Source organism: Trichechus manatus, unplaced genomic scaffold (assembly GCF_000243295.1).
Source record: "Trichechus manatus latirostris isolate Lorelei unplaced genomic scaffold, TriManLat1.0 scaffold00009, whole genome shotgun sequence".
NCBI classification, from domain to species: Eukaryota; Metazoa; Chordata; class Mammalia; order Sirenia; family Trichechidae; genus Trichechus; species Trichechus manatus.
This window is the reverse complement of record NW_004443945.1, coordinates 4,218,527-4,245,887: the sequence shown is the minus strand read 5'-3', so window position 1 is coordinate 4,245,887 and position 27,361 is coordinate 4,218,527. Positions and strand designations below refer to the sequence as shown.

At 43.2% G+C, this 27,361-nt stretch overlaps 1 protein-coding gene across 1 annotated transcript; it reads right to left on the bottom strand.

The window, feature by feature from the left end:
* Positions 1-901: 901 nt before the first annotated feature.
* ZSCAN2 (zinc finger and SCAN domain containing 2) lies at positions 902-24,189 on the bottom strand. Its single transcript, XM_004370656.3, has 3 exons — positions 24,072-24,189; positions 21,922-22,433; positions 902-2,380 (listed from the first exon to the last, which is right to left on the bottom strand). The coding sequence occupies exons 2-3, from the start codon at positions 22,325-22,327 to the stop codon at positions 939-941; spliced, it is 1,848 nt and encodes a 615-aa protein (XP_004370713.1). The 5' UTR covers positions 22,328-22,433; positions 24,072-24,189; the 3' UTR covers positions 902-938.
* Between the last annotated feature and the right edge of the window lie 3,172 nt (positions 24,190-27,361).

The following is a 27,361-nucleotide window of genomic DNA, read 5'->3' as shown; positions in this document are numbered from 1 at the left end:
TCTTCATATACAACAAGCTACCGGACAGAATTCTAGATCTGCATACATAAAATAAAAAATACATAAGGATGGGAAATAGCAAGTGCATAGGGCAATTTAAAAATGACTAGGGGGCTACGTATCTGTTAGAGTAAAGACATAAGCCCACCCTGCAGAATGCAGGGCTTACCACAGGATGGTAAGCAGAGGCAAAAGCAAACATGTACGTCTTCTCTGTTCATACCTTTCTTGGCAGGCCCTGTCCAACTTTTATCAAAGGAAAGGACAACGGTTCCAGTCCCTCATGTTTCTGTGCTCCTGACACTTTCTGGAAATAGAAAGGGGCTTTACCTTCACGTGGATGATACAGGATTTGAGAAGCCCCTCCACTCTGACCTAGTATCAAGGCCCAGGGCACTAAACTCAGGAAGGCCAGTTCTGACTTGGGCAGGGGGCCCTGGAATGCTAGCAGCTTGGGGTAAAGGCACCTTTGCCCAAAAAAGTCATGGCAAAACAGCTAGAACCACATGAATAGATTTCTGGTATTTCTCTGAGGATTCAGCCCATGTTGTGAGCCATGCTATCTTCCACTCTACATGGAGAAACATTTCTCCAATTCACCAATGGGGAAACTGAGGCACAGAGGAATCAGGAAAGAGGAAGCCAATCAAGTAGCGAAATTTAACAGAAAAAGACCCAACTTTTCCAACCTTCCATCCCTACGCTCTGTTCTTTAATTTGTATGGGGATTTGGCTTTGACCACTAAGATGGCAGCATCCTAGAAATGAGGACGAGCAGGGGTAATATTTTGGCAAAAATCCCCAAAGAGCATTTAGGAAGAAGGGCTCTTTCTAACAAGACGCCAGATACAGTTGTATTAGGACCACTATTTTGGGAGGTGTGTCAGTTCCCTCTCCTGGGCCAGTCCCCGCACCCCAAAGTTTCTCTCTTTGCCACTTCAATAAAGTTTCTCTTTCATGTGAGTTCTCTGATGTGTAATAAAATTGGAGCTATTGCTGAAGCCTTTGCCACACTCCGGGCACTTGTAGGGCTTCTCCCCTGTGTGGATTCGCTGGTGTATAATGAGAACCGAATTCCAGCTAAAGCCTTTCCCACACTCGGGACACCTGTAGGGCTTGTCTCCCAGGTGGGCTCGCTGGTGCATGACAAGAATGGAGCCCCGGCTGAAACTTTTGCCGCACATGAGGCATTTGTAGGGCTTCTCGCCTGTGTGGGTCCGCTGGTGTACCACCAGCTGGGAGCGCTGGCTGAAGCATTTCCCACACTCGCCACACTTGTAGGGTTTCTCTCCAGTATGGATCCTCTGGTGCTTGATGAGGTTGGAGCTCCAGCTAAAGCTCTCCCCACATGTCAGGCACTCATAGGGCTTCTCTCCTGTGTGCATCCCCTGGTGTGCGATCAGACTGGAGCTCTGGCTGAAAGTCTTGCCACACTCCCCACACTTGTAGGGCTTCTCCACCATGTGGGTTCTCCGGTGTGTGGCCAGATTGGAGCTGCGGCTAAAGCTTTTCCCACACTCACTGCACTGATAGGGCTTCTCTCCTGTGTGAGTTCTCCGGTGAGTGATGAGAGCTGAGCTCTGACTGAACCTCTGCCCACAGTCCGTGCATTTGTACGGCTTCTCTCCTGTGTGGACTCTCTGGTGTCTAATTAGGTTGGAGTTGTAACTAAAGCTTTCACCACATTCTTTACATTCATAGGGCTTTTCTCCAGTGTGGATTCCCTGATGTGTATTAAGGCTGGACCGGTTGCCGAAGCTCTTTCCACACTTGGGGCATGAGTATGGCTTCTCTCCCGTGTGGGTTCGCTGATGAGCAATGAGGTTGGGACTCCTGCTGAAACTCTTTCCACACTCAGCACACTGAAAGGGTTTCTCTCCTGTGTGGATCCTCTGGTGGGTTATAAGGTTTGCACTCCGGCTAAAGCTTTTCCCACAATCCCTGCATTTATAAGGTTTCTCCCCAGTGTGAGTAGTTTGGTGTCTACTAAAGTTTGAACCATCACTAAAGCTCTTTCCACATTCGTCACATTTGTAGTATTTCTCTCCCGTGTGGGTCCGCTCGTGTGTGATTAGATGAGATTTCCGGCTGAAGGTTTTCCCACACTGAGGACATTCATAGGGCTTCTCACTCAGGTAGGTACCCTGAAGGCCTATGAGCTGTCCAACTTCCCTGCCCTGGGATGGCATCTCTACACAGTCCTCACCTGGTACGTTTCCCTGGGGCCTCCTAGAGCCACAGTCTCTCTCAAAGTCACTTTCCCAATCGCATTGCTGAATGCCTTCCCCTTCAGGCATTTCCGAGAACATCTCATGTGATTCAACTTCCTCAAACATGTCTTGATGAGAGTTCTCCCCATTTTCACTCTGGATCTCAAAATCTGAAATAATGAAGAAAAACATACCATTTATACTCAATTCCCTAAATATGATGAGAAAACCCATTGCCATCAAGTCGATTCCGATTCATAGCTACCCTACAGGACAAAGTAGAACTGCCCCCATTGGGTTTCCAACGAGTGGCTGGTGGATTTGAACTGCCAATCTTTTTGGTTAACAGCTGAGCTCTTAACCACTATGCTCCATGATGAGAAAAGGAAACCAAAAATGAAATTTTTAATTAAACTACTATTGAAAATAACCAAATCCACTGCCATCAACTTGATTCTGACTCATAGAGACCCTACAGGACAGAGTACAACCACCACATAGGATTTCCAAGGCTATAAATCTTTACAGAAGCAGACTGCCACATCCATCTTCTGCTGAGTGGCTGATAAGTTCGAACCACCAACCTTTCAGTTAGCAGCAGAGCGTTTTTAACCACTGCACCATCAGGGCTCATAGTGAAAATAAAGAGGCTAGGAAATCCTCAAAACTTTTTAAAACCAGGTTTATTTCCTTCTCCTTGGTTATCTAGTTGCTAGGCCTCACACATTTGTAGTAACTACCCAGAATTTCCAAGTAAAGATTTGGGTTATCTCTCTACATGTTTCTTCACTGGGCAATGAAGTCAGGTGGCATTATAGATTGAATTGTGTCCCCCAAAAACATGTGTTGTAAATCCTAACCTCTATGCCTGTGGTTATAATCCCATTTGGGAATGGGTTGTGTTTGTTATGTTAATTAAGCATGATTAGCGTAAGTTGTATCTTGAGTCAATCTCTTTTGAGATATAAAGAGATTAAACAAGCAAGCTAGAAGCAGAGATGGGGTAAGACAGATGCCAAGACACATGGAGATAGCCAAGGAACCAGAAAGCAGAAGCTGAAGGGACAAGGACCTTCCTCCACAGAGAGAAGGCCTTCCCCTAAAGCTGGCATTCTGAATTCGGACTTCTTGCCTCCTAAACTGTGAGAAAATAAATTTCTATTTGTTAAAGCCATCCACGTGCAGTATTTCTGTTGTAGCTGCACTAGATAACTAAGACAGGTGGGAATTTGAAACTGCTAATCAAAGGAAAGCAACAGGGTATACAATGACCCCCAACATTCAGCATGGCACCTGGTGCATAACCAGTTGAAACCTTGTGGCAACCCCAAATATGTCAGAGTACAATTGTGCTCCATAGGGTTTTCAGTGACTGATTTTATGGACGTAGATGGCCAGGCATTTCTTCTGAGGTGCCTCTGGGTGGACTTGAACCTACAACCTTGTGGTTAGCAGCCAACTGCATTAACCATTTGCATCATCCAGGGACTCCTGCCTGGTGCATAGTAGGTGCTCAATTAAATTGGATGAATGAATGAAAGAGATTTTTATTGGTACCACAGAAATTTCCCTAAAACTCAGTCTCCTTACAAAAGGAGCAATAAATCTTTTGCATTAAAATCTGTCTGGTGTTTGTAATCTCATTATTTGGCATTTAAGTAAGACAGAGACAAGGTGACAGGGCCTACATCCAGGACTGCAGGTGTCTATGCAGAGGACCAGAAACAATTAGGTGGGCAGTTCAGAGTCCTCCAATTTGTCTGCAGTGGGAGTTTACAGAGACACCCTTGACTGGTAATACAAAATATCTACTTTCCAGGAACTTGTCAAACTCTCTGCTCCTCAGTACTTATTAAACACTTGGGTGAAAGAAATCATTAGAGAGGACTGCTAGAAGGATATGCAGCCCCTTCCTTAGACTGCTGCTGGGTGCCACTGAGTCGATTCTGACTCATAGTGACCCTATATGACAGAGTAGAGAGTAGAACTGCCCCATAGAGTTTCCTAGGCTGTAATGTTTACAGGAGCAGATTGCCAGGTCTTTTCTCCTGAGGAGCAGCTGGTGGGTTCGAAATACTGATCTTCTGGTTAGCAGCTGAGTACTTAACCATAGTGCAACCAGGGCTCCTTCCTTAGACTAAAACCGAAAAAACCAAACCCACTGCCGTCAAGTCAATTCCGACTCATAGCAACCCTATAGGACAGAGTAGAACTGCCTCATAGAGTTCCCAAGGCTGTAATCTTTTTTTTCTGTTTTTTTACTTACAATTACAGTTTTATTATAAAGAATACAAAAGAAGAGATGCATGGGGTAAAGTCTAGGAAGAACTTCAATGCAGAGCCTCCATGTTCCCAAAGACACGTTACTCTCCTGTGCATTGATGTCTATCACCATTCAGGAAGCTCACCTGAGCTTCAGTGTCCAGAGTTTTTATCAGGGCTTCATTACATAGGAATGATAAATTGATTCACTGCCCATGTGACTGAACTAAATCTCCAGTTCCCTTCTCTTCCCTACCATGGTATCACATGGTAGGTCTCTGAATTCCACACCCTGAGTCACCTTGTTAGTGTAAACTATGAGGTGAACAGGGGCAGATTAACCAGTAAGTAAGGCACGCATCAGCTTACATTAAGCAAGGTGCACACAGGCTTACTTGTGCTTACTTACGAATCTGTGGCGCACAACTTCATCTTTGATGTGGTGAAACCCATGTGAAATTGTGCACCACAGATCGCAAGTAAGCACAAGTAAGCCCATGCGTTAACCTTGCTTATTGGATAATCAGTCCCTGGAGGTGAACTCTGGAGTTCATCACAAATAACAAAGATACTCCAATCACTAAGGAAATTCCAGGGGTTTAGGGGTTACATTTCAGGAACCTGGGACAAAGACCAAATTCTTTGGGCAAAGTAATTCTTCACCCCACAATGTCCACGTGGATTTCCCAATCAAAGACATAGCCTCAGCCTCTTGGCCTTGTTAGTTACCTTTTATGTTTCAATGAGCTTTATGCCCTCTTTACTGTGTTTACTACTCATATAGCCACCATTAGGACTCTTATATAACCTAAAACTGCTCTCATCCTCCAAAAAGCCCTTAAACTATCACATCCTACTTTTTGACCCTAACCTCCTGCGCCCTTGGGTCATCACTCCCACTTCATGAGATCTTTGGACTCATAGTTACTTCAGGCTCTTGGCTGTTCAAGTTTCTCTTTCCCCATCAGTAATTATTGTTGTAGCCACCATTTATTAAGCTAAACTTACTATGGGCCAACCCACATTTGATCCAAGGCTGTAATCTTTATGGAAGCAGACAGCCACATCTTTTTCCCGTGAAGCCGCTGGTGGGTTTGAACCACTGACCTTTCTAGCCGCTAAGTGCTTAACCACTGTGCCACCAGGGCTCCTCAGACTAGCGACTCTAAAATCTGTTCCAGGATTACGTCAGACCAGTAGAGAGCTGTGCACCTGATCACACTGTTCTGACCCTTGGCAGAGCTGTGTTTATTGAACTGTGTGGTGGTTTACTGGCCTTGGCTGGCAGTGAAGTAACTGTAAGAAGTAAGTGTCATTAGAAATAAATGGCTGTCAGGAATATCAGTGCTGCCAGGAAGTTGTTGTTGACATTGTTTATAGCACACAATATACCTCTTTATGAGCCCAAGGAGGAAATATCCCTCTGACCTCAATACCAAAAACAGCTGCTCTTCTGAATGACTGGTTTGTGTTTGTCTCGTGCCGCTGGTTGTGGTTCCCTCTTTGTCTTGCCTGCTTGGACGCTCGGAGCCGGAAGTTCAGAGCAAGAATACTACATATTTTTTACAGCATGCATTTTGTGTCCTTTCATTTCATTTTTTCCTCCCATTATTTTTTGACTATAATTTCCTTGTACTTTATTTCTGTGAGGTGTCTCGATCCTTTGGAATTTGAATACCATAGAGTGTACAAAAATTGATGCTTTTATTGATGAATATGATCACCTTATGATAGCCTTATTATCCCTAAGACCTTATATGAGACTTGCTGAGAAAGCAGTTCCATCCATAGCAGGAAAGACATTTAGTGAAATAATTATACAGAATCCTAACAACATTTCTATTATTAAAGCTAACAAATTGTTTATTTAAGGTTAGATGCTTGAGCCGGTGATAACTAGTTTCCGTAAGTAAATGTCAATTGTCAGATATGGGCACGATAAAATTTTACATGCCTCTGTCAGGCAGGGCTTATGCTTTAGTCAAGATCAGATCTTATATAAACTTGCAAATAAACATATGATTACGCTGAATGTTCAAACTGACATACATTGTTGCTGGTAGGTAATCTCTGGGCTCAGATCACTGTCCTTTGGCCCCACTCCCTAGATCTCCAGGGGCTGGATACAGACATGAGGGGGGGCAATGCATGCTCCCACTTGGCCAGGGCCAGGACTTCTGTGCCTTTCTCAACTTCCTGGAAGACAGTTTTCTTCAAGTTTCCAGCACAGAGCTCTGCTACCATATCTCTTTGATAAGGACCTCCTGGCCAATGCCCTGATTTATTTTCAGCAAGCTAACATGAGCCAAAATAATTTGATGACTTCAGTCATTGTTCTCTTCTGAATAAGGTCATTAGTTAGGGTTAGTGACTAACAGTGCATATATCCATTCAGAGATTTTCTAATTTTAACTACTACTTCTCATTTAATTTTAGCTAATAGGGGTTTTCACTGCTTTAACATCAGAAGAGCTGTTACGTTCTGCTATGAGTGCAGAAGCAACAGGGAAAGCAAACAAACAAAACCCCAAACTTCATTTTCCTTGAAATTAGGAAAGGGGCTTCCAAAAACAGCAGAGATTGGGCAGAAGCTGTGAGGGAGGAAGTGGTAAGAACAAGCCTGGAGAGTAGGAGTGAGGAGGTCAGCAGTGATAGATCTCAGAAAGGTCCGGCAGAAAATCACTTCCTGAAGGCAAGGGACTTGCCCTCAAGTGCAACAGTGCGTCTGGGAAGTGGGGTAAGCCAGGATGGCTTCTTTGCTTCAGAGAAGCAAAGGAGGTGAGGCTACCCCCAGAACCACACAGATAAGCCATATACACAGGAAGCTGTCTTTCTGTAATGCAGAGAAGGAGAGAGCCTTTCACTCCCTCACATTAATCATCGGAATTATTGTTATTGCAAAAAGTGACCATTTTCCATACATTGAAAAAAAGTTAAATGAAACAACCACCTCTTTGAAGAAAAGACTATAAAGTAGAACTTGAGGAAGGGATGGTAAGACAACTGGAAGAGAGGGAATGTAAGCTGGCAGAACTCAGGAAAGAAGAGAGGAAAAATCCAGAGAAATGTAGACAAAATGGGAAGAAGCACAAAGGAAAATTATCACCTTGGAAAGCACACTAAGGAACAAAGAGGGTTCAAATGAGAAAAACAATAAAATGAAATGGAAACAAAGAAGGAGGTTAAGAGAATGATTGAAACAGAAGTTAGGCAAAAGGAAAATCAAACATATATAGCTGGACTCCTGAAAGAGAGAAAACTAAAACAATGGAATAGAACAAATCCTTAAAGATATAATCTAAAAAGATATAAAACCTTGCTGTCGAGTCAGTTCTGACTTATAGCGACCCTATATAAGAAAACTTAAAAGGTATAATGCGTGCCAAGGAAAACTAATCCAGAATGGTTAATAATGAGGTAGGTAGACAACAAGGCAAAAAGATCAAATCACTTCTAAGAGAGAAGAAAACTGGCTGGCCTGAGATTTCTCTACAGTAACATTAAATGTCTACAGACAGTGGAGCAGTATCTGTAAGATAACCAAGAAAAAAAAATGTATGCCAAGGATTTTATGTTCAACAAAACTGTCCTTCCAGTATAGATGTCTATAAGCAAACAGCTTTAAACATACACAAATTCATGGAATGTTGTTCCTATGAGCCCCCCTCCTTTTTTTTTAACGTTTTATTGTGCTTTAGGTGAAAGTTTACAGAGCAAATTAGTTTCTCATTCAAAAATTTATACACAAATTGTTTCGTGAGACTGGCTGAAATCCCCACAACGTGTCAGCACTCTCCCTCTTTCCACCCCAGTTTCCCTGTTTCCATTTGTCCAGTTTTCCTGCCTTCTCGGCTTTGCTTTTGAGTAGGTGTTGCCCATTTCACCTCATATACTTGATTGGTGTAAGAAGCATGTTCCTCAGGAGTGTTATTGTTTGTCTTATAGGCCTACCTAATATTTGGCTGAAAGGTGAATGTTGGGAGTGGCTTCAGTTCTGAGTTAGAAGGGTGTCTGGGGACCATAGTCTCGGGGGTTCCTCCAGTCTCTGTCAGACCAGTAAGTCTGTTATTTTGTGAATTTCAATTTTGTTCTACATTTTTCTCCCACTGTGTCCAGGACCCTCTATTGTGATCTCAGCCTATGAGCCCATCTTGAAGAAACTACTAGGAGATGGACTTTAGTTAACCAAGGGATAAAGGGGACACAAGAGCAAAAGGATTAAGGATGAACACCTAATCATTTAACTTTAAAAAAGACTAAAACTATTGTGGAAATTAGGGTAATAAAAGAGAATGTGTATGTTATACAGCAATGCAGAAATGACACACTAACAAAAATTGGGGTATATGGAGGGAAGAATGTGGGATATGGGATGTATTTGTTGATTACCTCATCTGTAACACCTGAAAGCCAAAGGGTATCATCTAAAATTGGCAAATCACGTAAAAGAAGCATAACCCATTGCCGTCAAGTCAATTCTGACTCACAGCAAACCTATAGGACAGAATAGAACTGCCCCATGGGGTTTCCAAGGCTGTAATCTTTATGAGAGCAGATTGTCAGGTCTTTTCTCCCACAGCTGGTGGGTTTGAACCACCAAACTTTTGGTTAGCAGCCAAGCACTTAACCACTGCACCACCAGGGCTCCTTAAATGAAGTATAAGCACCTTTAATAGGACAAAAATAAACATTAAGGAAGATTACTGACTGAAATCAGGGGGGTAAGGAGGAGAGAAACTCTCTGCCAGATGTTAAAATATATTATAAAACCTCAATAATGAAAACATTAATAGACAATCAGACCAATGAAACAGAAAACTCCAAAAACAGCCTCAACATACATATGAATTCAGAATGTAACATAGGTGGCACATGAACAGGTGGACCAGTGAGCAGGAAACAGAATCTATATAATGCCTGTGGGAACTTAGCATATCCTAAGGGTAACGTCTCAAATCCATGAGGGAAAGACCTAACATCCAATAAATAATGCTGAAACAACTAGTTATGCCAAATGGAAAAAGTCAAGTTGGAGCCATACTAGAACAAATCCCAACTGGATCAGAGATTTAAATGTAAAAAATAAAAAACAGTATTGCACTAGTAGATGAAAGTAAGATAATTCTTTCATAACCTGGGAGCCTTTAAATGTGTTACTTAATTTGGTGTGATTATCTTCCATCACCTCATTACAGAGGCCCTTCTCAGCAGAATCCAGACCCAACAGCCCTCATTGTCTGCTACTTAAGGACGAGCCCTATCTTTCTTTACATAGACAACTATGCAAGACTGTTATATTCCAGGGAAGACCCAAGAAAGGTTGGGAGTTCTTTAGAAGTGGACCTCTGATAACAGAGAGGTACAGCGGCCATTCTAAAGGATAGGAAAGAATGGCCCTTCAGGTGAACTGCCTGAACAAAATCCTCCAAATGGGAAAAGTCACTGAGCTGGGAAAGACACGGGATCCCTGGCCCTTTCCAAGCTTCTCAAGAAAGGCTGGCACCTGTGAAATCAAAAGAGTATGAAGTAGAATACACCTGAGTCCAGGTGATTCTCTGCTTTATTTATTGGTGCCCAATTAAGAAAATACAAACTCAGAAATAGTTTTGGTCAGGTCCAAGGGGAATACTGTCACCAACATGGATGAGTGGACATGGGATGAGATGGTAGGAGTTAGGAATATTTTTTAAAAAAGGAAGTTTACTGATAGAAATAGTGTTTGCTATTCCAAATGTCAGGATGACCATATTTTGTAAATGTGAGTAGAAATAGGGACGTGGGCTTCTGAGGATGCAGGCTTGTGACCAAATGGTTGGAAGGCCTGAATCTCCAATGGAGAAAACTCAGAGATGAGTCAAGCATTAAGGAAGTAAGAAAGAAAGAGTCTAATTTTCTAACTATTATTGATCTTCCCCAGAACTACTGAAGTGAGGGAGAAGCCACCTTATTTATGCAGAGACTTTAAAACAAGGGCTTTGGACTATGCTGTCTGAAAGTTGATGAACCTCACATAATATACATTCTACATTCATTCGCTCAACAAATATGTATTAAGTACACACTGCAGGCAAACTGAAAGACACTGGCGATCCAGCAGTCAGGAAAAGTCCCTGCCCTCAAGGAGCTGACACTCTAATGGGGAGAAGTGATAAGTGATAATACGATCACTTTAGATGGTTGTACAAGACAGGGTGATGTGCATCACAGGGCAATGTACAAACGAATGACCGAAGGCACCTTCAGACTTTAGGGCAAGGAGGACCTCTCTGAGAAGGTGACATTTGGCCCAGATGGGAATGCTGTTCTAACAGACCTAACAGTTATCTGTACAATATCAATCAATTTTATTTATTCATATGCTTTATTGTAAACACAATTAACAAGCTTCTTCTTGGATACAACACTTAATTACCCACTTATTAAGAAGGAGTGTTACCTATACTTACTTGCCTGTGACTAAATTCTGGTTTTGGAAGATATAAGCAGATTGTTAAAAGTCTGTCCCTGGGACAGGCTCTGAAGAATATATACGTAGTTCTTATGTATAATTTTATGTACTTTAGCAAGTTTAAAATAAGTGACACATTACTTATTTTTCAGAAAAATTCTTAACTTGATTATAAAAGATTAAGTGAATAAATGCTCAGAAAGAATTCTTAAACACACTCTACTAAATTTCTGACAGTCTAACAGTAAAAAAAAAACAGTATCTTGCTTTAATGGGTATTCCCCTGATCATTCACAAGGTTGAACATCTTTTCATACAGTTACAATTTGTATTTCTTCACTTCTAAACTGCCTGTTGTTATACCTTTTATTCTTACGAATTTGTAGAAGCTCTTGTAGATCAAAGTCTGTGATATTGTAGACTTTGTTGCATTTCCTCCCAGTCTGTACACTGTCTTTTAACTTTGTGGTATCTTTTTATATAAAGAACTTTTTTGTATTTTCATGAGTCCAATCTAGCCCTGAAGTTTTTTGACTTGCTGAAGAAGTCCTTCCACAACTCAAGATTATAAAAATAGTCTCCTACATGTCACTCCAGAGCTTTTACAGTATAGATCTATAATCCATCTAGAATTTATTTTTTATAAGGTGAAAAGCAGGGATTTATTTCTGTGTAAGTTGTGAACTAGAAATCCAATTTTATTTTTTTTCACAATGTTTAGGCCACTGTCCAAAAACCAATGATCAAACAGTTCTTGAATTGCCATGGGACTCTTTCCTTATCCCTTAGTAGACAAAAGCTGCCATCGTAGCCAATGATTCTTGTACTTCCCCACCCTTGATACATGCTCTGTACTCACATGCACAGCATACTCCCATGGCCAGTCACAGGCCTGTGGGCACTCCGCTGCCTGACCACAGCACTCCTCTTTCTGCCTCACACCAGGAGGCATATCAGGATGAGTGTGAAAGCAAATGATGTCAGTATGGGGATGAACTTAAATTTGCTGTCACTTATTTATAACAATGAAATAAACTGGTCACAAACTTTGGCTCTTTATAGTGTTTATCATAGAGTCAAAATCCTTGTAAAGCCCCTTCCACCTGATTGTGACCTACCGCTACTGATCTAAAATACAGAAGTGATCCCATACAAGTTATGCCTAAATTTGGCTCTCCCCTTTGGAGTGCTGCCCAGGGCAGCCTAGGGGCAACCTGCGCATGCCTGAATGACTGGGAGCATTGTTCCACCCAAAATCTGGCTGCTTGAAAGACTAACCCCTGATAAAAACAGCAATGAACACTGTTATCAGTTTAAATGAATGATTGCTAACCATTTTAAAGTGATAGTATCTATGACTGCTTGATTTCAGAATACTTACATCTTCCTAAGAGCACTATATGGTATACATTTCGAACATTGAAGTGAATTAAAAGTAATTTCATTTTGAAACTGAGACTTGTAGCTTTACAAAGACACACATTTACAACCCTCCTCACATCCCTTCTTGCTGAGAAAAATTAATTTAATATGATCCTTTGCTGTCAGAAGGGAGCATTTTGCAGGGGCCTGTTGCCTGTGACCACTAAAAGCCAAGTGATGCTGAGGATGGCTGGAGAAGTCAGCTGTGACTCTTTGGCTCAAATGCTGGTCAAGAGCAGGTCGAAGTTGTTAACCTCCTTTCCTCTCTAGTCTAGAGCAGTGCTTCTCAAACTTCAAAATACACATGAATCACCCCGGGATCTTGGGAAAATGCAGATTCTACATCAGTGGAGCTGGGGTAGGACTCAGTCTACATTTCTAAGAAGCTCCTAGGTGACGCTGATGCTGGTCCATGGATCACGCTTTGAATAACAAGGCTCTATATAGCACTGGGCACTGTGAGTTGGAATCAATTAGACGGCAGTGGATTGGGTTTTGGTTTATAGCAGTGGTTTTAAAACTTTGCTGCATATTAGAATCACCTGGGGAGCTTTTAAAACTCCCTTGCTCGGGCCACACTCCACACCAATTAAGTCAGAAAATCACAATCTCTGGGTGTGAGACTTAAGTCTCCAGGTGATTCCAATGTGCAACCAAGTTTGAGAACAGAGCTCTAGTGCAGTGGTTCTCAAACTATAGCGGGGCTCAGGATCACCTGTAGGGCCTGTTGACCCAGATTGCTGGGCCCCACCCCTAAAGTTTCTGATTCAGTAGGTATGGGGTGGGGCCCAAGAATTTGTATTTTTAACAGTTCGCAGATGATGCTGATGCTGATATTTTGGGGACTATACTTTGAGAATCAGCAGTTGCTGTCCATTTGACTCCAACTCATGGCAACCACACGTGTCAGAGCAGAACTGTACCCCATAGGGTTTTCAATGCTGATTTTTTGGAAGTGGATCACCAAACCTTTCTTTCGAGGTGCCTCCAAGTAGACTCGTACCACTAACCTTTTGGTTAGCAGCTGGGCATGTTAACCATTTGTACCACCCAGGGACTCCAGTTTTTTTTATTTTTATTGTTGTACTTTAAGTTTACAATTCAAGTTAGTCTCTCATACAAAAATTCATACATACATTGTTATGTGACCCTAATTGCTCTCCCTATACTGTGACAGCGCACTTCTCCTTTCCACCCGATTTCCCGTGTCCATTTAACCAGCTCCCGACCCTCTCTGCCTTCTCATCTCACCTCCAGACAGGAGCTGCCCATTTAGTCTCTTGTATCTGCTTGAGCTAAGAAGCACACTCTTGACGAGTATCATTTTACGTGCCATAGTCCAGTCTAATCTTTGTCTGAAGAGCTGACCTCGGGAATTGTTTTCACTCTGGGTTGACAGAGATTCCGGGGGCCATGTTTTCTGGGGTTCCTCCAGTCTCAGTAAGACCATTAAGTCTGGTATTTTTACTAGAATTTGAGTTCTGCACCCCACTTTTCTCCTGCTCCATCAGGGACTCTGTTGTGTTCCCTGTGAAGATGGTCACTGGTGGTAGCCAGGCACCATCTAGTTCTTCTAGTCTCAAGATGATGCAGTCTCTGGTTTATATAGCTCTTTCTGTCTCTTGGGCTAAAACTTTCCTTGTCTTTGGTGTACTTCATTCTCCTTTACTCCAGGTGGGCTGGGAACAATTGATGCATCTTAGATGGCCACTTGCTAGCTTTTAAGACCCCAGACGCCACTCACCAAAGCAGGATGCAGAACATTTTCTTAATAAACTTTGTTATGCCAGTTGACCTAGATGTCCCCTGAAAGCATGGTCCCCAAACCCCAGGGACTCTACACTTTGAGAACCTCTGTTCTAATGGTCAGAGAATTTATGTCAGGAATTTATCAATTTTGAACCCAGTTATTTCCCTTTTGCTCCCCTCTGATGTCAGCAGTTTCTTTTTGGGTGATAGGGTTTCTGTGAGATAAAATGCATCTGTTAGGAGTGTTTTCTCTTCCACCCTGATGTTACAACCACTCTGATTTGGACTTATTTGAGGGAGGCCGCTGCTGCATGAGTATATTGGCCCCCAGGCTTCTAAAGGCATTTTTCTGTTTATCTCATACAGAAAGTTGGATGAACCTGGGTAGAGCACTTAGATAGCAGTTCAGGACAAAATGTCCCAATTCTATAGTGACTATATTTTCGGAACCAAAAATTGGGCCATAAAATTTGATAAATGATTTCTGGCCCCAGGCCCAAGGATGCTTACAGGTATGAAGTCGTCTGTGAAGTATGGCTTGGCTGCCAACTATTGGAATTTGAGACATTTTGATGATTTATTTACAAGAACAAATATTTGAAATTCAGAATTGTTCTGGAAAATCTAGGTTGTCATTCCCCAAATCACCCAGCAAAAAAAACATTGAAGTCTTCTGGTTTTTAAGTCGGTAATTTGTAAGCAATGATAAAGATAACTAACGCTTTTTATAAATAGTCTTTCCATGGGCCTGTGGCAGAGTGGAAACCCTGCTGCCAGACATAAACTATGTGGGTCAATCTTGTCAAAACAGAAATATGCAACCATAAAGAATAATGAGTCCTCGAAATACCTTTTAACGTGGATGAATCTGGAGGACATTATGCTGAGAGAAATAAGTCAATCACAAAAGGACAAATATTTTATGATCTCATTTTTATAAAAAGACAAAAATATGTATACATACAAAAACCAATGTTCATTGGTGGTTACCAGGGATGAGTGGATAGGGAGAGGGGGAATCACTTTTAGATAATAGACGCTTGTTATTTTTGGTGATGGGAAAGGTAACATTGAATGTGCATGAAGTGTACACAGCTTGACCAAGGTAAATGATGTTACTAAGAAGTATACAAACACACACCAAAAAAAAAGGACATTTTTGGTAAATGTTAGAAAATTTATAATTTTGCAACCACCACCAAAAAACATGTGGTCACATATGTACGTATGCATGTATATATGTGTATATACATTTGTGCATATATACATGTAGCAATATATATATGCATATACATGTGTGTGTGCATGCATGTATGTTCTCATATATATAATAAAGCACATGGGGACACAGTTACAGATACTTCTTAGACATAACCAACACCTTGCAAGATTGGTTTTCTGGGTTTGAAGTCTTAGGACCTGAGTCTCGTGGGACAACTTATCAATTGGCATAATTCAATTGGCATAGTTCACAAAGTTTGTGTTCTACATCCTGATTTGGTGAGCAGTGCCTGAGGTCTTAAAAGCTTGCAAACTGCCATCTAAGATACAAGTACTGGTCCAGAGTAAAACAGAAAGAAAGAAAACAAAGCCTCAGAGAAGAAACTAGTCTATAGGAGTAACAGTCTATAGGAACCATGTCCTCATCTTCTCTGAGACCAGAAGAACTAGATGGTGCCTCGCTACTACTACCGATCGTTCTGATCAGGGCCACAATAGATGGATCCTGACAGAAAGGGAGAAAAATGTGGAACAGAACTCAAATTCTAAAAGGTCCAGAATTACCTGGTTGAGACTAGAGGACTACCCAAGACTAAGGTCCTGAGATACTCCATAAACTTGAACCAAAACTACCCTCTGAAGGCACCTTTTAGCTAAATAACAAATTGGCTCATAAAATAAAGAATATTACCAGTGAGTACTGTGTACCTTTAAGAAAATCATCTATATGAGACCAAATGGTCAACAATTACAAAGATGAAAGAACAAGGGAACAGGGAAACCAGATTACTGGAAGTAAAACCTCCAGAAGGGAACTGAGAATGTTAAAACATTGTGAAGCATGTAACCAATGTCTCTGAAAAATATGTGTAAACCAAGAAACAAAACTCGTTGCCGTTGAGTTGATTCTGACTCACAGCAACCCTACAGGACAGAACAGAACTGCTCCATAGGGTTTCCAAAGCTGTCATCTTTATGGAAGCAGTCTGCCACATCTTTCTTCCACAGAGCAGTTGGTGGGTTCGAACTGCCAACCTTTCAGTTAGTAGCCGAGCTACTTAACTACTGCACCACCAGGGCTCCTTACAATTTGTGTAGTAATTGTTAAATGGGAACCTAATTTGCTGTGTAAACTTTCACTGAAAACACAATAAAATATTATTTAAAAAAAAAAATCTTGTTGGAACAGAAAGGCCGTGTCATTGAAGAGATGGTCTCTACAAGACCAGTAACAGCCTCCTGAGGCTTGCAAATGTGGCCCCTGAAAGGTTCATTTTCTGTCAGGAGACAACTGATGCCCAGCACACAGGTCAGTCCACATCTACAACCAGCTCCACAACATGAGAGGCTTTCAAGCACTTGTCCTCCCCCGGAGTGTGGATTCACCATAACTGAGGTTTCCAAATTTATCTGCCCCACGCATTATGCCTGCACTTTGGGTGGATAATACCAGGTGAAAAATGCCCCCTAGTATTTTATACTCAGGCTGGGTAGCGAGGATCTCTTGAGCCTTTATAATCTTAGAAATGGGACTGGCACACACCTTCATGCCCTGGGAAATCTGCGTTGTCATTCCCCAAATCACCCAGGAAAAAACACTGAAGTGTTCTGGTTTTTAAATCCTGGCTATGTTCTCTATTTTAAAAAATCTCTTTATCAACAGCATAAACATGACAGTATTCACCGAGTCTGTGGTAGTCCCTGGGTGGTACAAATGGTCAAGCGCTCGGCTACTAGCTAAAAGGTTGGCGATTTGAACTCACCCAGAGGAACCTCAGAAGACAGGCCTGGTGATCTGTTTCCAAAAGGTCACAGCCTTGAAAACCCTATGGAGCAGTTCTACTCGGCACACATGGGATTGCCATGAGTCAGCGTCGACTCGACAGCAGCTAACATCAACAACCAGGTTTGCTAAGTATAATCTTCTGAGAACGGAACCTGTGTCATATTAAGGCTAATATTAAGTGCTCTATTGCTGACTAAGCTGCCTGACTTGCCTACTGGCCTTCGTATTTTCCTGGGTCTCAGTTGTAGTCTTACACCCACTCCTTTTCCAGATTCAGAAGTATCCCCAGCTTGACCCTATTTTGTTTTAAAAAGCCAGCCTTGACCTGGCCTTCTCAAGGAAAGGCAAATGTCAGTCATTTCTGCCAGTGAACCTGGAACAAGGCAGCAGTCTGTCTGCCTCCTTCATGAACTGAGTAATGAGCCTCTCCACACGTACAGGCAGGTGGGTAGGTGGCTGACTGATTCACATATTCATTCCAACAATGCTTACTGAGTTCCCACTATGTGTAGGACATTGTCCTGGGTACTATGAGAGTTAAGGAAAAAAAATCAAAGACAAGGTCCTTGCCTTCTGTTTCCTTTTATTTTCCTAAGAAAAATAAGACAAGTGTCCATATAATTAGGAAAACAAGATGGAACATGATAAAAAGCCAAATAAGAAGGAGAGTCCAAATGTTTCAGGGGAGATGACTTCTAGCAGAGGTGAGGAGATGCTCCCAGGTAGACAGAGTGGAGGACAGGAAAGAGGGACTGGAATTAAGGATGGCTTTATGACAGGGTATCCAAGCGTATGCATCACAAAGGACAACTAAGGTTTTATCACACAGAGATGGGACAAGGCCATTTCAAGCCAAAAAATTCAGAAGCAAAAGATGAATGCTGGAAGGCACAAACTATGTTTCAGGAACAGTACTGTCTGGTCTGACTGGAGCAGGGGCGGCAGCCAGGAGGTCAGGGGAGGGGCCAGGCTGCAGGGAAGGTCTGGGCCAGATCACATAGGGCCAGGGACTCCAAACAGAGCAAGGAGGTCATGCTTGAGTTGGAAGACACCACGGAACTCATAAGATTTTTAAGCAGGAGAGTGCCCCAATCACTCTGGTAGGACTGGAAGAGCTGCAGTGGAGAAGAGGCTGAAGTAGAGGCTGCTGCAAGAGTTCAGGTGAGAAAAGCCTGAATTAGGGCTGAGTATGGGGATTAAGGAGCCCTGGTGGCACAGTGGTCAAGAGCTTGCCTGCTAACCAAAAGTTCGGCAGTTCAAATCCACCAGTCGCTCCTTGGAAACCCTATGGGGCAGTTCTACTCTGTCCTATAGGGTCACTATGAGTCGGAATTTACTCAACGGCAACTGGTTTGGCTTTATGGGGATTAAAACATCCTTGGGAAAGATTCGCAAATAGAAATGAGCTTTACCACTTGAACTGTTAATATAGGTCTGATCTTAATTGGAATAATGGTTTACTTTTTATTTTTTTTGGCAAAAAAGAAACAAAACACTTGTTCAAAAAGCCTACGGTCAAAATTTTAATACATCGAACGTTCATCCCACAAATGTTTATTAAGAATCTAATTAAGTTTCAGGTAAGTATTCAGTCAGGAGGCCAAAGGGCTAAGTTATAGGGAGTGGAGCCAATAGCTAGTTTTTACACAGTTCATTAAAGGGAATAATACTTTAAATGCCTAGAAGTGCCTGTTAGTCAAACATTAAACAACCACAGTCTAACCTGGCCTTGAAAAGTCCTATGATGGGTTAATGTGTCCAAACGTCCCAAGCTGGACAAACAGAATAGAGGTCAAGGGGTCTTTTGTTGAGAAATGTCAGAAAGGGTTACTGTGAGCATCAGGAGGAAGGTCAGGGGCATTTGTTAAACAAACATAAAGACCAACACAGAAGTCAGAGGACTGACAAACCCACTCATCTGGGATCACCCTATCTCAGATGTCCAGTGAAAGATGAAAGCCACAACTACCATTACTTAATGTTTTGATCAAAGATTCTATAGAATGCTGATCAAAAGGGGGAAAATTCAGAACAGAATTTCAAATTCTCATGGAATCCAGACTTTATGGAGCCATTAAGGCTGGATGAACCCCTGAAACTATTGCCCTGAGATAATCCTTAAACTTTAAACCAAAAATATCCCCTGAAGTCTTCTTTAAACCAAACAATAGTTTAGCTTTATTAGTTAAGAAAGTCTACCTTGAGCACTGCGCTTTTTAAAAGAACTATCTATATGTGATCAAATTGACAACAGCAACTCGAATGGTTAGAGAAGAAACTAGAGGGCAGTGAATTCATGTTAATGGTAGAGGAATAATTCAGTAAAGGTGAGTGAGAATGGCTGCACAACTAGAAGAATGTAATCAATGTCACTGAATTATACATGTAGAAATTGTTGAATTGGTGTATATTTTGCTGTGCACATTTTCAACAAAAACAACAACAAAAAATAAATTTTTTTTTTTAAAAAAGATGAAAACCACAAAGCTCCTGCAGCAAGCCAGGTGAGGAGGGCTATTGCAGTAGGTACCTGTCATTACCTTAGAGACACCTGCTAAGACCTGACCCTCCAATTTGGTAATCTCTACAGCTAAATGACAACTCCACAGGCCTTCTCTCAGGCCTCTACCCTTCTGGCCTCTCTGTAGTATCTGACCACAGCTCCTGGAGTCCATTACAAACTTGTCATATCTATCAAGAGGCAAGAAAACCAAGTTTTGAAATAGGATGAGAGCTTTTTTGTTGTTGTTGTTTAATAGGAAGAATAAAAGGAAAAGTTCAAGGACAAAGAAAATCAGGTACTCTGCTTCAAATAAAACCTAGGATCTACCAAACATGTGTGGAGGCAAACAGACCTGAGTTTGAATCTTGGTTCCACCACTTACCAGCTGTGTGACCTTGAAAAAAGGGCTCAACCTTCCTGAACTTCCATTTCCTCATCTGAAAATGACAACTCCACCTGCCTCCCAAGACTGTTAGAAAGATGGGCATGTAAGATGCCCAGCACAGGGCTGGGCTCACAAGAGGCCGTCACTGTCAGTCCCTTTTGCAGAGCACAGCTTTCCTCATATCTCCCAGTCCCTGGGGGTCATCACAATCTCTGCCCTCAAGCCATCTTCCTTTTCCTTCTGTTCCCTTCTCTTCCTAGTCTTCCACATCCTCCAGCCTAAATGCCTCTCAGTCACCTTTGTCTTAATCCTCATGTGCGTCCCCTCTTCCCAACACCCCACTAGGAACTCACTTACCATCATACATGTGATGAAATGCTTAAGAACATGGGCCATGTCCTCAGACACACGAGTTCAAATCTGGTTCTGTTCTGCCTCGCACTAGCTGCATGATCTTAACGGAGTCATTTAACTTCTCTGGTCATAATAATCCTGCTTCCCTCCCAAAGTGGTGAAGTTTACTGAGTGAGTTTTGCATATTAGATACTAAGCACACTGCCTGGCCTACAGAAAGAGCTTGCTAAGCACTAGCTATTGTTACTATTAGTCCTTTCTCAGACATGTCCAATCTCCTCCTCTTCCCCTGCTATCCCTCATCTCGGCCGGACCCCATCACTGCATGCCCGGATGATTGGGTGGCTTCCTGGCTGCTCCCCTGCCTCCAGCCTCTCCCTACTCTAATCAAACCTACATCCTGTTATCAAACTCAGCTTCCTCCCATGCCCCTTGGGCCCTAATTCAAGAACCTGCTGAGGCCAATGACATTCTGTCCAAGCTTCCCTCCACCCCTTCCCCAAGCTCCCTTCCTACCACTTTCTAAAAACACACTTTCCATTCCTATCAGACAACCCTCATCACTGTCACCTGAGTAAAGAAGCTATGCTAGTTCCCCCTTCGGAGCCTTTGCTTAGCACAGCTCCTCTCGGCTGCCATACCCTCCTCCCTGCCCTGCACCTTTCTAAATTCTACTCCATCCTGCAACCTCCTTCTCCAGCTTCCCATTCCCATGAAGCCTCCATTGGCTGCTCCCCTCCCCTCTGTGTGCTCCTTTCTCTGAATGCCTGCAGTCCTCATGAGCACAAAGGCAGCCATTCCCCATGGGTCCTGAAATGGTGCTAGGGGTACAGGTAGATCTGAAATCAATACTTAGTAATCAAGCGAGTCCAGTTTATAACTGAAGACCAAAAGGGAGACACAGAGCAGTTAAGTGACATGTCAGGATCCCAGAACTAATTAGTAACACAGGAGACAAATTTATTAACTGTTACAAAGAGCTCAAGTTTGGAATTACTCTTTTAAGAGCCCAGGATAACTTTATATCACAGAAAAGTCCCTAGTTATTAGCTGGTTTACTTGTCATTTATCTTGGTTTCATAAAAATAACCACTTTAAAAATACCAAATGATGTGGCTTTTCTAATTGCTGGAACTTCTAATATTTGAATGTTTATTGCACAAGCAAGTGAAGGTGCCAAGGAGAGGTTCATAGGGTCTTCAACCCCATCCTCCCATAACTTCCGTCAGCTTTCCAAGCTACCCCAAGTAAACACAAAAAATAATAATAAGTACAAACTGTGCTTATTATGCAAGTGCAGCTCCAAGGCTAGTTCTCTAAGCCGCCTTCCACAAAGCCCCGCCTGTACTGAAATTCTGGAGCTGCCTCTGCACGCAGAGGGGTATTAAAAGGGTGACAAACATGCTGACTGCCTGCAGACTCGCCCCAGAGTACAGCTGCCATTCTACCAGGCTGACAACAAGGAGACAGGGATGGGGCTGTCCCCTGTTCTGTCCTGGATACCACTTTCTCTGCAAACACCATACTCCTCCATCTCAGAGGGGTGCTCCCACCCTCTCCCTATGAGGTTTTGCATCTCACCACTGCCTCGAAGGGTCTGGGTCAAGTCTTCCACCAGAGCCACTGCCTCCTCACTGCTTTCCGGCCGATGCTCTTGCAGCCAGGCCTGAATTTCCCTTGGCAGCACAGTCAGCATCTGCTCCTTGGTGTGTACCTCTGGCCTCAGCCAGCGTTGACAGAGCTCTCGAAGGCGGCCAAGCGCACCCTGCGGCCCCCTGGTCACCTCCTCCTGGGGGCTGCCTTTGCCAGCACTCTGGGAAAAGGGCTCGGACTCAGGGCCATCCTCCTGCAGTACAGCTTCCTGTACCCAGGAGTCTTCCTCCAGGATCATGGTAGTGACCTCCTCCTCCTGTTCGTCTTCCTCTTGAGGTACCTGGACCAAGGGGCTCAGGGGAGTGGTCACTCTTGGCATCTCTGCAGCCATCATCTAAGTTCTTGGGGCAATCACTCGGGCTTCAAGTCTTGAACCTCAGTCTTCCACAGCCACTCTCTGAGAAGACACCTCCCTCCTCAAATTTCAACAAGTAGTCCTGCTGAGAACCAAGAAAGAGAACCAGAATCAGTGAGCAGACTGTCCTAAAATGATCTAATTCACACTAGCCCCATTCAGGCCACCAAGTGATTCTTATATTGGCAAACCATCAGAAGTTTCTCATCCCTCTTAAAGGAGGAATGGTTTATTCCTGAAAACATCTCTATGGCAAGAAAAGCACCACCAACACAGAAGTACAGGATTCTTCTTCCAAAAAGATCCAAGAATGAGTAACAGAAATTCAAAGCCCTCGCAGGAACACAGGACTGACTGAGTTATCCTGTCCTAAGTCAGTTCAGACTTGCTGCAGAGTGAGTGACCTTGACAACTTACACTGAACCTCTGTGACCACCTACTAAGTGGAGATAATAACACCCATCCTTATCTTACAGGGACATCTTAAGGATTAGCAACGTTTCAGATGTCAAGGCACTTTAAGCCTCACTGGAAGGAAGGCTACATCTCAACTGCATTATTACCATATGTTAAAGTATGAAGTTTTAAAAATGTTCATACTCCTCAATCCGGCCTTGGTCCCTATGGACTTTATCTTAAAAATAACTATTTTTGCAAACAGAAATTTATTTGCAAGGACAATAGCATTATTTCTAATTGCAGGGGAATGGTTAAGAAATTACAGCACAACCATACAGTACAATGTATTTAAAAACTATGCTGCAATAATAATGGCTACCTTCAGGGGGTACTAACTGAGAAGGGAATCAAAAGAACCTTGTGAGGTCCTGGGAATATTCTATATCTTGATTTGGCAATGGTTGCACAGGAGCATATATAAGAAATTTAAGATTTGTGCATTCTACTGTATGTATTTAAAAATATCTTTTAAAAATTATACTGAGAAAGATTATAAGTCATTAATGACTTAAGATAATCCTCATAATATGAAGCTAACAGATAAAAACAAAAACAGCAAGTCAGAAAAACCATAGACACGGTATGACCTCAATTCATTTTAAAAATGAAACACGAGGAAAAAAAATCTGGGCTCTACAAAATGTTACAAGTGGTGGAATTACAAATGATTTAAAATAAACATCATAAAGGCAATGAGAAATTATTTTAAAATTCATCACAACATCATAAAGAACCACCACCAAAAAAAAAAAAAAAAGGAAAAAGCGGGGTGGGGAGAAAAGGAAGAAAGAAAAAGAAAAAAGAAAGGGAAAACCGAAGCTCTCAACGTGTATTTCCCCACATGACTACAAGAAACACAGGTATAACAGAACTCTTATTCGAGAGCTCGGGAAAACTGTTCATAGTCAGCTACTAATTCTCTGTCTGACCCGAGGCAAGTCACGCCCCCTCTGAACCTCAGTTTCCCTGTATGTAAAATAAGCAGGCAGCGCGGGATGTCGTCGAATGCCCCTTTCAATTCCAACCTTGTGCCTCCGCGTTGGATTTGCAAGGAGCTCTCTGCCAGGGAGAAGAGTCCGGGTCGGGTCGCTGAGCCGAGCCTGGCGCGTACATCGGGGTGATTGCGGCCCACGGGACGCGGACGGCGCCCCCGACGCCCCTCCCCCAGCACGGCTGCCCACAGCTGGCTCCAGGCCCGTTATTCCCTTGCCTCGGGCTGCTCCCCTGGGCCCGCGCGGCTCCACGCCTGTCCCTCTGGGCTCACCTCTCCGAAGACCAGATCCTGCTCCGGCGGCTGCTACGCGACTAAAAGCGCCCCGGGGCACGACCCGGCCCCTCGGGATTCACCAGCGCTCCAGCCGGTGGGGCACCGAGAACAATGGACGGGAGAGATCCGCCCACCGCCGCGCTCATTGGTGGCCGAGAACTGCCCCTGGAAATCTTGCTTTTCTATTGGTGGGTACAGCCCTCAGCCAGGCGGCGGGAGGGAGGCTAGGCTGAAGGCATTGTGGGAAGTGTAGTCCACCCTTAGACGAACAGGACCGCGGTCCAGAGAGCGGACTTGTGGGTTGACTGCCTGGGCAGTTCTGGTGGGTCCAAGGCAGGAAAATCTTTGAGCCAGCCGGCGGGGCCCCAGTATTGGCCAAAGCTGTGACTTGAGACAGGTCATTTCACTTTTCTAAGTCCTCTGTATATTTTTCTATAAAAAAGTGTAAGTTAGATTGACGACTCGAAGGTCTTTTTCCGCTGTGAACTTGCCTGTGTGGCAATAATATTGTTAGGCTCCTTGTCGGGCGAAAGCAGTCCCTGGGCAGGAAAGGAATCTGTGCAAGAAAAGTCCCTCATCGCCCAAGCCCGGCGCCTCCCCCACCCCCAATTTGTAGATAAACACGGGCACCCTGCCTTCGCACACCCCTTTGTTTTCGCACGTAGTATTCCGGCTTCTGGAGGAAAGCCCTGTCCCTCCTCTTCTGCCACGGAACTCTCACTTTTTCTTCTGTCTCCTTCAGCCCTAACATCGCCTCCCCAGGCAGAGACACGGCCCAAGGACACTTGTTCGACGTCGCCATTTTAGTACTTATTACAGTGTTGCTCAGCACTGTCAGGGGAGTGACGGGCAGATTCTATCTTCGCGTTCCCATGGTTTGCGCTGTTGAAGAAACTGCTGCTCCAATACTGCATGAAAACAGGTGAGAAACTGTCTGGAAATCCAAGTGGGAGATCTAGGAAAGGAGAAAAAGATACCCTTAAAGATCTGTGATAGACTAGATGTATATGTTTATACAGAATACTTGTTGGAGGCATATCCAATCAACTCACTACATTTGTTGTTTTGATTTTCATTTCTTTATGAGTATTTGAAAAATTTTTCACGTATAATTGTTGACTTTAATCTCATTTTCTATCAACTGATTGTTCATATCTTTTTCCCATTTTCCTTTTGGATTTATTTTTGAAATCTCCTTGTTTATTAAAAAAAAAAAGTCATCCTTTTGTCACATGGGTTGCTATTATTTTCCTCAATTTGTTTTTTTGCTGTTATTTATGGGTTTTTTTCCACACATAAATTTAAAATTTTTTATGTAGTCTATTTTTCACTTATTAATCCCAATGCAAAAGTTGGATGAAGTTCAGGATTTTAATTCTGTTGCCCAAGAGCTACACCTTTGGTAACTAACCAACCTATTGCCCTCGAGTCGATTCTGATTCATAGTGACCCTATAGGACAGAGTAGAACTGCCCCAAAGGATTCCAAGGCTGTCTTTACTGAAGCAAACTGTAACATCGTTTTCCTGCAGAGCAGCTAGTGGGTTCAAACTGCAGACTTTTTCGGTTAGCAGCGAAGCGCTTAACCATTTCACCACCAGGGCTCCTTACGTCCTTGGTAATATCTTAATTTATTAGCCCAAACTGACCACAAGCAAACAGCACCACCTCCAGGCCGGCCTGAGAAATCTGCATGCAGCGGGCTGGATGCGGAATTCCGGGCCATCTCACATCCACTGGTTTACATTCTTAGAGAAAGTGGTCTGAAAAATGATTGAGAATGATGATTCTTGGGGATGACCTTATATTAACAAATATTTCTCCAGTTGTCCACCCTCACCAAGAATGGAGATTTGCATGAATGGGAAGAGATTTGTTTGGTACCTGGGAGCCACAACTGAAACTTTCCAGCAGCCCAAGGGTCCATTTACCTCTTTTCCTATTCCAACTGACCCTTCACCACAGGAACTGGCACTGTCTTGTCACACAACAGTCCTGAGGCCAGCTATCTCTGCCTTGTGCTTGATTCTCCAGGAAGTTGGTCCTGGACAATGTCAACTGTCCCAGGCGAATTAGAGAGCAAGACCAATTCATGGTATAATGATCCTAATGAGAGATGGCCTGGTACCCAAACCAGTACTCTAAGACCAGACTAGGGCAGTGAGACAAGCCTAGAGATACAGCCAAGTCCAGTGCAAAGAGTTACTCCTCCAAGTGGTTCCTTTCTCCGTCAGCCCTCTTGGTGCACCAGGCTGAGAGGTGATTGCTTCTGGCTCCTTTAGCTTTCCTTACTAATACCCCACACAAAGGCAGATTCCCCTATTCCTGAAGGCCTATTAGGAAAAACTGACAGGCAGAAACTACATGTGTCCCTACCTGTCTTTAGATATTGGACAAGAGGGGACCTTACCCCAAGGAATGCTCAGCCTAGGGCTTTCAGGGACTCAGCTCATCTAGGGTTGATGGAGATGATGAGGGTGGGGGTGGGTTGAGCTGGCTTTCCATAACACCTGGTCACCATCAGGCCTGAGCAGATGAGGCCCAGGCATTGAGGCAGAGGGACCTGAGGGGGCGCCCATGGGTGAGGGGAGAGGCTCACCAAAACGCAGAAGAAGGAGATGTCAGTGCAGGAGGTAACTCCCTTACCCAAGACCCTCATCCTTGCTTAATGTAAAGACTTCCTTGATGTCAGGAGTAAGAAGGGACTTTCTTGTGCTGTACACAGTGTGTGTCTCATTTTTGCTAGTTATGCTGTAGATCCAGGGCCACTGAATGTGACTAGGAAAAGATCGTTTAAACGGACCACTGAATGTGATTGACAAATGACCATTTAGACCTTAGTCCAGTTTTACAGCATCTTGAGGATGCTATAAAATTGGTCTAAGGAGAAGAAAAAGTAAAAGGGTCTCATTATAGGAATTCCCAGAGAAAGTTGGGGAATGAGATCAGAAACTTTTTTTTTTTTTTTTTAAAGAAGGAAGAGTGAAGTTCAGGCCAAGGAAGCGTCACTGAACTATAGTGAAGCTGATTATCAGGTGACACATACCCCTATAAAAATGAACACCTAGAGCAGGATTCTTTTATTAGAGTGAAATTTTTTTCACCCCCTAAGGCCAGTATCTTTTCCTGCGTTTTTATTAATGGTTTTGTATTTACTGTGACAGAGGGGCCCCTTTGGGTTTCGAGCCTTTGGCCCTTGTGTTGCTCCTTGGGAGATGCTGGCTTTTCTCCTTCTTTGGGTTCCTGGGCTTCTCCAGGACTGGATACCCCAGGGGCTGTTCTAGCTCT